General features: G+C 33.2%; 2 protein-coding genes across 7 annotated transcripts; both read left to right on the forward strand.

Moving 5' to 3' along the window:
- Positions 1–2,258: 2,258 nt before the first annotated feature.
- On the forward strand, positions 2,259–4,548 carry LOC106766956 (peroxidase 72). Its single transcript, XM_014651757.2, has 4 exons — positions 2,259–2,725; positions 2,996–3,187; positions 3,364–3,529; positions 3,726–4,548. Exons 1-4 carry the CDS (start codon positions 2,501–2,503, stop codon positions 4,136–4,138), a joined length of 996 nt encoding a protein of 331 aa, XP_014507243.1. The 5' UTR covers positions 2,259–2,500; the 3' UTR covers positions 4,139–4,548.
- A 1,636-nt stretch (positions 4,549–6,184) lies between these two features.
- Positions 6,185–9,646, forward strand: LOC106769427 (50S ribosomal protein L7/L12). 6 transcript variants are annotated; one of them, XR_002668380.1, is made up of 4 exons: positions 6,185–6,985; positions 7,950–7,989; positions 8,242–8,346; positions 8,666–9,116. XR_002668380.1 is itself a non-coding variant. In XM_022782707.1 (2 exons), exon 1 carries the CDS (start codon positions 6,388–6,390, stop codon positions 6,979–6,981), a length of 594 nt encoding a protein of 197 aa, XP_022638428.1. In that variant the 5' UTR covers positions 6,186–6,387; the 3' UTR covers positions 6,982–6,985; positions 9,136–9,646. The 6 variants fall into 6 exon arrangements, 3 of the variants coding, with proteins under 3 accessions (XP_022638428.1, XP_014510530.1, XP_014510528.1); XR_002668379.1 differs by having other exon boundaries at positions 7,984–7,989; XR_002668378.1 differs by lacking the exon at positions 7,950–7,989 and having other exon boundaries at positions 6,186–6,985.

Raw genomic sequence — 9,646 nt, forward strand, 5'->3', positions numbered from 1 at the left:
TATATATATATATATATATATTTATAATGTTGTAATAAATAAATAGTATTAATATATATATATATATATATTAATACTATTTAGATGTATTTTATAATGTTGTAATAAATAAATAGTATTAATATATATATATATATATATATATATATATATATATTTCGTTATAAATATTTCGTAATTTTGTTTGGTTAAATTTGCAGAAAAACCCAAAAAAGTGATTTCTTTATGAACTCTTAACAAAATTCTGCTAAACAAATCTCACCAAATGTAAATATTTTTGTAAATGTATTCTTCGTCATTCGAATTGATAATTGCAATGGTAAAAATGGAGTGAAGTTGAATTAGCTTGCTAATAACTGAGGGCATAATTTTAGATGAATTCGATTTGACAACTGTAGCTGAAGTTATTATATGATGATAAAAGAGCCAAGGAGTTGTAGCTAACACACTTTATAATCCAAGCCTATTATTCTCTTGAGTGCTCATACCATACATAATATACTATAGGCAACATTTATCTTCATAGTAAGTAAGGCTATGCATATAATGCTAAACCAATAGAAGACAATATTCTCCAAAAAATAGTTGGTATCCAACCATACCTGTTCCATTCACCACATTTTATCACAAATTTATCTTCTATTACCTTATCATACTTTTGCTTAGTTATTTGATTATCCTAACCCATGCATAATAATTTAATTATTGTTGAAGGTTTTGAAGTCAAAAATCATTCACATCTAATATGATAGGTCCACCAGAGCAGCTTCAAAAATATATCTCACTGGGGTTAAATCATTTTATACTTATTCAGTAGAATTAACTATTGAAGTTATCTCTCAATAAATTTAACATAACAAAAATAAAAATATTATATGACTTTTTATATAATTTTTTTGTTGATAAATACATTTTAAGATAATTATACTTTTTAATTAACTTTAAAATCTTGTAAATTATTTTAATCGTATTTTTAGTTTCAGTTGTTGTATATTATACATTTTTCTATATATCTTATACATCTTTAAATATTTGCAAAATAGTTTACAAAAATGGCATGGTTACAATACTATGAAGTATAATGTTAATTCTAGCATCAGTGAAGCAACCAAATTAAGATAAACAAGATCTATCTTATCTAAGAAAGTTAATAAAAAAGTTTCATAAATGTTTTCTTGTAATATAGAAAAACTTGAAATAAACTATATTACAAAGTCAACTTAGTAGGTGAGTCAACTTTAATTATGGCGTCTCTCTAATGAGACAAAGATCATAACCTGCAGATTGACCAAGTTGCCATTTGGTATTGTCGTATTCATCTGGAAGCACCATAGGAACCAGATAGCCAGGTCCTGCTAAATCATCTTTATTTTACTTGTTCATTAAACAGCATTAGTCTTTGACCTTAAGGGTGTGTTTGTGTTATAAAATTTACAAGCTTGTAATAAGCACTTTCCATTAAGAAAAAAGTTAATCTAAAGAATACAATTAGGTTTGATCTTAGTTAATGTAAAGCAAAAGATTGTGTATGTGAAATAACAAAGAATTCTCACAGATCTTGAAAAATAAGATATACCACCAGTTAGGTATAATCAAACATGACTTTAACTGCAAGAACACGATAACATTTGCCGCAGGAAAAGGCTCAAAAACTTCTGATATTTCTATGTCAAGCATGTTTGCTTTTTTCTATAACTGTGTTACCTTAGATCTTAAGCTTTCATACTATTTGCTTACATAAATATAGATTCAAGTGATTACTAAGCATGCCAACTACAAACTCTCTCGTCCTCCTTACAATATTAATCCAATAGAAATGTGATATATATAGCAATAGATTATTCTCAAAAGATGTTTAAGATTCTATATTTATTAGATACAAGACAAATTTATAAGCTAAATTTTGTAAGTTGAAAATCTATTTTTTAATATAGAATTCATTTAAAACCTATCAAAATTTGTTATTTGTTAAATGTATTATTATTGTTATTGAAACATTTATTAATATTTAGTCTTATGTTTTTGAGATGTTTCGGCATAAAAAAAGAATATTAAAAATTTCATATCGAGATATGGTGAAGTGAAAATATATAAACTCATTAAAGAAGCTAATTTTTGTAAGAAAGTTAAATTATATTTAAAATATATTTTTTAAAACAAACAATGATAGAAAACCAATGTTAAAAGTTATGACATTATAAAATTTGACAATATTTGAATCGTTGAGACTAGTTAAATATATTTTACTAAAAAGCTACTAACTCCATTCTTCCTCCCTTCTCTCTAAGGATATGAAAATTGGTTAGCTACCAACTCCAACTTTTTCGTTCCTTCCTCCCATCCCTTTTTTGTAATGCAGTAATTTTTCACCATCTCTCTTTTCTATAAATACCATTCCCCATCACAGCACCATGCAATGCAGCTAGAGTTTGACAACTTACTTCCCTTCAACCACTTTCTATTTTTCTTGTAGCTTGAAGTGATATTGAAATAAACAACAATGGCCACTTCCATGAGCTTTTTCTTGCTTCTTTCTTTGCTAGCCTTTGCTCCCTTGTGTTTCTGTAACTACTTCCAAGAGGGTAAACTCTACCCTCAGTTTTATGACTATTCATGCCCACAAGCTCAGAATATCGTCAAGTCCATCCTTGCCAAGTATGTTCAACAGCAACCCCGATTGGCAGCTTCTATTCTCAGGCTTCATTTCCATGATTGCTTTGTCAAGGTCTTCCCTTTCTTTTTTTTAACAACATTACTATTAGGAAGTATATATTAATCCTGTTAACACTATACAAGTTAGTTATATATGACAAAAGCTTCCCATCATTAGCATTTATCGGTATCATAATTATATGTCAATTCTTAATCCTAAATATAGTTAAATTATTGTGTCATGTTGTTCTTCTAAGTCTCATTAAACATATACTTATATTATATGTATATATATATATATCCAGATGCTTTTTCAAATTCTTAATGCCAAGGTATGTTGCAGGGTTGTGATGCTTCGTTGCTGTTAGATAGCAGTGAGAACATCATCAGTGAGAAGGGATCAAACCCAAACCGTAATTCAGCCAGAGGATTTGAAGTCATTGATGCAATTAAAGCTGCATTAGAGAGAGAATGTCCTTCTACAGTTTCTTGTGCTGACATCTTGACTCTAGCTGCAAGAGATTCAGTTGTTCTTGTAAGCACTTCACTACCCTCTCTCATGGTGATTTGGTTTCAGAAAAAATGTTGCTGTTTTCTTTACATTTTAGAAAGACAAATCAGGGAATAAAAATAAAAACATTTTTTGATCTTTTAACCTGACTTTCCAATTTTTATCAAACCTGATACACTGTCCCTTTCATACATGTACAGAGTGGTGGACCAAGCTGGGAAGTACCTTTAGGAAGAAGGGATTCTAGAGATGCAAGCATAAGTGGCTCCAACAACAACATTCCAGCCCCAAATAACACATTTCAGACCATCCTTACAAAATTCCACCTTCATGGACTTGACCTTGCTGATCTAGTTGCTCTATCTGGTATATTCCTTAAACTAAAACTTGCATGTTTCTGGTCTTTGTGATCAAATTTGTACATAGGTAAATTTTGACGGCAATACTGAGATAAGACTTCATTGTTGATGTTCTGCTATCCCCATGTCAGCATGCACCAACCTGAGTTAAACTTATCTGATATACTTCCTTTTCTAAACAAGTTTTATGCAAATTGCTATAGGGAGTCATACCATAGGAAATGCCAGATGCACCACCTTCAGGCAAAGACTCTATAGCCAAATCAGTGGCAATGGCAAGCCAGATTCCACTCTTGACCAATACTATGCTGCTGCATTGCGCAATAGGTGTCCAAGATCTGGGGGTGACCAAAACCTGTTCTTCCTAGACTATGCCACCCCATATAAATTCGACAACACCTACTTCAAGAACCTTTTGGCTTACAAGGGTCTCTTGAGTTCTGACCAAATCCTTCTCACAGACCAAGAATCAGCTGAACTAGTGAAGTCCTATGCTGAAAATAATGACATTTTCTTTCAACAGTTCGCCAAGTCCATGATCAAGATGGGCAACATATCTCCTCTGACAAATTCAAGGGGAGAGATCAGAGAGAACTGCCGGAAGATCAACGCTTGAAGAAGCAATACCATTGCTGCATACTATCAAACATATTATAGTCATGCATATGTGACAACATTTAATTATGTTCCTTTTGTTTCTGCTCAGAAAAATAAAAGTTGAATTCATCATGACCCCTTTGTCATTGATTTTTCCACTGGGGTTTAGGCTTTTTGTATTACTTTTGTGTGTCACGAAATTTGTGTATTCCAATTCATTTATAAAGAAGGTATTATTTTTCGGTACTGACTGTTTGAGGGGAGAAATCACACTGCAACATCCTATTACCAATGACAACAAAACCTTCACCAAGACTCCTTATAATGGCAATGATGCTGTTAAAATAGGTAACGGATCAGGTATGGCCGTTATTCATATTGGCACAGCAAAATATAGCAATCCTTGCATGAACAAAAAGTATCTACTTAAATCACCTTTTACATGTTCTTGAATGATGAGTTTTATTTTTTAGTAAAATGTCAAATAAAGTCAATATATCTTGTATATATATGAATTGAATTAACCATATGAAATTTGGTTAAGTTATGAATGGAATAACTAAAGTAAAGGAGATTGTAACGATATTTTCACAACGAAAAAGATTAATCATATTATTATTATTCAAAATATAAATAAGTTACTTATAATTATGATGTGATCTATTTATATAGGTATTTGTTTGTTATATTCTGACATATTTGAATGAGTTTAAAAAGTTTACTTTAAAGTCAAGTCTGTTATTGTTATATTGAGATTTGGTATAAAAAATTAACTAGAAAGGAAGATGTGTATGTTGTTAGGATTGTAATAGAGTTTAATTAAGTTCAATGCATTCTATTGATAATTAAGGTAAGAATATTGATATGGTATGTGAAAATGAAAACAAGGTCCTAAACACAAACTTGTGTTTTTTAAGGGGATTAAAACCCTTATTTTCTTAACTCTTAATTGAGGGATGGAAAAGTGATTTTAAATATAAAATCTTTGTTTCCCTTAAACTTTGATGAAAGGCTTGTTTTGATACATCTTATAGTTTTTCTTAAAGAAGAAGTTCATATTAAGAGCAATTTGAATATATATTTCTTCTTTAACTTTTTGAGATATTTAAAATAAAATTGTGATGAAGCTAAAAAATGAATAATACACCAAATATGATAATTAACTCTAAAAATGTTATTTCAATGAACTTAGATTAATTGTATGTTGTATTTATTGAAGATCGTGGGTCTAATATCCAATCCATTGTCTTTGTAACATTTGTGTCACTAGATATGAAAGCAGAAAACAACTTTGTTCTTACCATGAAAAAACTTACATAATTATCTTTAAGAGTCTATATGTTATTCAAAACTTAATTATTCATAGATATCTTACTTTAACAAAGATAATTATAACTCTATTTCTTTTAAGTTTGTATCTTATATTAAATTTATCATATAAAAAAGTTTAAATAAAAGTTGTTAATATCCTTATATTATGTCTCAATCAAAATGAATAACAACTATTTATATTTATTATCGTACCTATCGTTGTAAAATGGTAATATTTGAAAACTTTCACTGCAACATCATGCAAAACTCTAAATTTATTCGTCTTATCTTATGAGACATAAAATTCAACTTTTACTATCCACACAAGTCACATTTAATGTATCACTAAATACTATATCAAAATATATACCATCAAAAAATGAAAAGACTTTTTGATGATATTGAAATAATTGTATAATAATATATGACCCTTATTGATTCGGCCAGTCAAACAAAATCATCATACTTCCATTTATAAAAATAGAATCAATACATAAAATTTTTTTACATTTATTTTTCTTTTCTTTATAAATATAAAAGTTCAACTTTTTACATCATATAAAATGAAATGAGTGTAATGTGTGTCAAAATATCATAACTAGTGTTTTCCTAAGCGTATTTTAGTCTTTGTCTATGGAGGGTGCATGGGCAATCAAGGAGTGCAGGAAGAAGGAGCCATCACGGAAATGAAACCGGGCCAGCCCAACGCAGCCCAAAGTCGAGGGTGGTTATTCGATCACTTTCCATTTCAGTGTGAACGGAGGGGGCAAATTCGTAAAACAGATAAGCGTCGCTTCGTGTAGGGTTTAGGCGGAAGACAGAGACCCTGTCACCACTCTCATCTCATCACACTCACTTACACCGTTACTCTTTAACAGCTTCTTCCATTCCCTCATCCAATTCAATGCGATGTTGAGAAACAAAACTTACCACTAACTTCCTCAGCAACCATTAACAATGAGGTTCTATTCCCGCTTCAAACACTTATCCCATCTCCTTCAAACCCTAACTCCACATCAAAACCCTCCCTTTGCTTCCGCCCGGATCTCGATCTCACCCAACGCGCAACCCCTACCACGACCCTCCTACGCGCGTGGCTACTGCGTCGCGTCGCAGTCGCACACTTCGGAGAAGGTATCGGCGATCGTAGACGAAGTGATGGGACTCACATTATTGGAGGTGATGGACCTGGTGGAGGTGATGCGCGAAAAGCGCGGTGTCAACGAGCTTCCGATCATGATGCTGATGATGCCGGGAATGGAGGTGCGGGGCTTGCCGAGGGGTGCGCCCAAGGGTGGCGGCGGCGGAGAGGGTGGAGAGGTGAAGGTGGCGGAGAAGACGGCGTTTGATTTGAAGCTTGAGGGTTTCGATGCGGCGGGGAAGATCAAGGTGATTAAGGAGGTGAGGACCTTCACAAGTTTGGGGTTGAAGGAAGCTAAGGATTTAGTGGAGAAGGTGCCTGCGGTGTTGAAGACAGGAGTCACGAAAGAAGAGGCTGAGAGTATCATTGCCAAGATGAAGGCAGTTGGCGCAAAGGTTTCCATGGAATAATGAGGTATGAAATGTTGCTGATTAGCTTTGTTCTTGTAGGATCATTTGTTTTGTTTAGGGTGGCTGGAGAGTGTGCTTTCATGTTTGACATGTTGCTCGCGTGGTTTTCATAGTTTTGGAAGTTTCCACAACTATATTGCCACCATAATTCAGGCCTCATAAGCCGCTTTTGCAGTGATTTTGGTCATTGTCCCGGCGTATGTTGTGAGTTAGTTGTTATAGTAGAGGTTGGTTAGTATTTTTGGTCATTAGTTACTAGTTCAATAAGCTCTAAATAAAGCGTGTATCACTCAATTTTTTATTTCAACCAGCACAATGAGTTACTTTTATGGAACTCTTCCCATGCAAAGCACTATGGAGTTTTGGCCTCAAGCTGGGTCTCTCGTGTCGATAATGCAATTTAAAATCTTTTTGCCCACCAATTTGTTAGTTGTTTTTCATGACCTTTTGTTCTGGGGCTGGTGGGTTGCTAGAAATTCTATTATTTCATTAAGAATTAGAAAGTGCTTTTAAAATTAGAGAAGACCAAGTGTATCTTTGGTTGCGCTTTCCAAGCTGACGACGGGTGTTGAAAATGAGAAGCTACAGGAAATAGCTTTTACTTGGATTTGGGAATTTGGCGTGATGACATTTGAAACTATCGCTAAATCAAGCAGGAATAATACTTGAGTATAAGGCTTATCTAGAGAACTTGATTACATTAACCGAGTTATCTGCCTGGCTATTTGTCACCTACGCTCGTTAGCCCAAGTGGGATATATACGTTTAATCGAACAATTAGAGCATGACAACGCACTGCGAGGTGTGCTTGTTCCATGTTATGTAATTATTCCTCGAAATGTGAACTTGGGAATATGAAATTCCTGTGTTCTTCATAAGCTTTAAAGATATTTTTTTGGGCTTGTTGATTCAATTCCCATTGATGTGTCATTCTCATATTTGACTTTCTTTTCCATGTCACGTTACGGATTGGGATGTTGTTATCATATAACCCAACCATAGCATCTGGTATCTCTCATTTCCACTCCCACTTTTATCTTTTTACTATTATTTAAATTATGAAAATAGTATTTCCATAAATATTAAATTCTAACCAAACATGTATTTTAGTTGATCCAAGAATAGCATTCCGGGGAATGTACTTATATACCTCAAAGCAAGCATCCTGAGTAGATACAAATAATTTGAAAGTAATTTAAGTAGCATTTTTTTTAATGGTTGAGATTTGATGTGGTGAGTTATCTACATGGCCATTTGTAGGGATCAAAGAAAAAGAAAATTTTCCAGCCATAGTCTTGACAACAACCAAAGTTTGAAGCTCCTAGGTTCAATGGGATTACTTATCCCTCCTTTAGACAACTTACTGTACGTAAGCAAATGCTAACCATTGTCTGTTTTCTCAACACTCTTTCTAATGATAAAAGGCCTCTTGCAAATGGTGTGGATTTTATTTTAAAGATAAGAGTAAGTGTTGGAAGGTTGAACTTCTATGAAATTATTAATAGACAACTAATTTTGCCTAGCGCAATGAACTATATATGGGAAACTGTGACAACATAAAGTGAGATGTATGTCCTGAAAATGGGGAATAGATATACTTTGTATAATTTGGTTTAAACGATACCATAAGAGATTTTTGGCAATCTCAATTTCTAATTAGTACTTACTATTTGGACTTGCCTAGGAAAAGACAAGACGACGTACAAAACATGGGGTAGAGTATTTTTTGCTTCGGTCAGGTGTCGCAGCTTATTCCTCACATTCAAGTTCTCGGCAGGTGATGGGAGTCAATTAATGCGTTGTTACAATGCGAAACTGCTATCTCTTGTATTTGAAAACTTTGCCGAGCACAGTATGCTCCCACCTCACTGCCTTTTTTTTTTTATTGATTTCTGCTTTACATAAGGCACATTTTACCTTGAATTTTTTTTTTATCATTTCTTAACCAATGTTGTAGAATTGGTTTATGACAATGGATCATTTTTTAACCAACATATACATGCTACTTGATGTTGAAGTTGTAGATCCAATTGATTTTCAACTGAACTACCATGACCGCGCAATCATGTGTAATGGACACTAGAATTGCTATCTATTGGTTGTGTACAGTATAACGGTTTGTGGTATTGACTCTATTTTTTATCTCCTTGTGAGGTTTTGATACATCCCTTCTACGCAATGTTCATATGCTGTGGGTCACAAGATTTGACTCTTGAAGGAAACTTTCTCCCCGAAATAACGAGAGTTTTTCTATGTGCGAATTGCTCCTCATTACTGTTATATCCTATACGTGCATAATTGCATGGGTGGTAAATCAGTCTGAAATCAGAGTAATTTATCAAAGGAGGAAAGCTAAGCAGTAGTTCGATAGTCTCTTATCTCAATTGGTGTGGTTGAAAGACGCCTTCTGGCTCCCAAGAGTGGTGGTGAGGTTGGATTCCAGTTCAGCTATAACTTATGAGGGATAAACTACCGTATTAATAATAATTTCTGTTTTTTCTGACGTATTGCTACCTTGAATTTTTAATTTCTTGCCAAGAAAGAATCTGCCAATAAACTAGTGTGGTCAATTTCGTGTATGTATATCTTGGTTTACCCAAACCATTGTTTTTATTTTTTGTTTCAACCTAACAATGACTATCGAGAAAAGTGATTTAAGTTTGGA

This window comes from Vigna radiata, chromosome 7 (assembly GCF_000741045.1).
Source record: "Vigna radiata var. radiata cultivar VC1973A chromosome 7, Vradiata_ver6, whole genome shotgun sequence".
NCBI classification, from domain to species: domain Eukaryota; kingdom Viridiplantae; phylum Streptophyta; class Magnoliopsida; order Fabales; family Fabaceae; genus Vigna; species Vigna radiata.

Excerpts from the sequence above, each read along its gene's own strand:
- LOC106769427 (XM_022782707.1), top strand. The coding sequence starts at position 6,388 with ATGAGGTTCTATTCCCGCTTCAAACACTTATCCCATCTCCTTCAAACC.
- LOC106766956 (XM_014651757.2), top strand. The coding sequence starts at position 2,501 with ATGGCCACTTCCATGAGCTTTTTCTTGCTTCTTTCTTTGCTAGCCTTT. Across the intron at positions 3,188-3,363 it reads CAAGAGATTCAGTTGTTCTT|AGTGGTGGACCAAGCTGGGA; the intron begins GTAAGCACTTCA and ends ATACATGTACAG. Across the intron at positions 3,530-3,725 it reads TGATCTAGTTGCTCTATCTG|GGAGTCATACCATAGGAAAT; the intron begins GTATATTCCTTA and ends AAATTGCTATAG.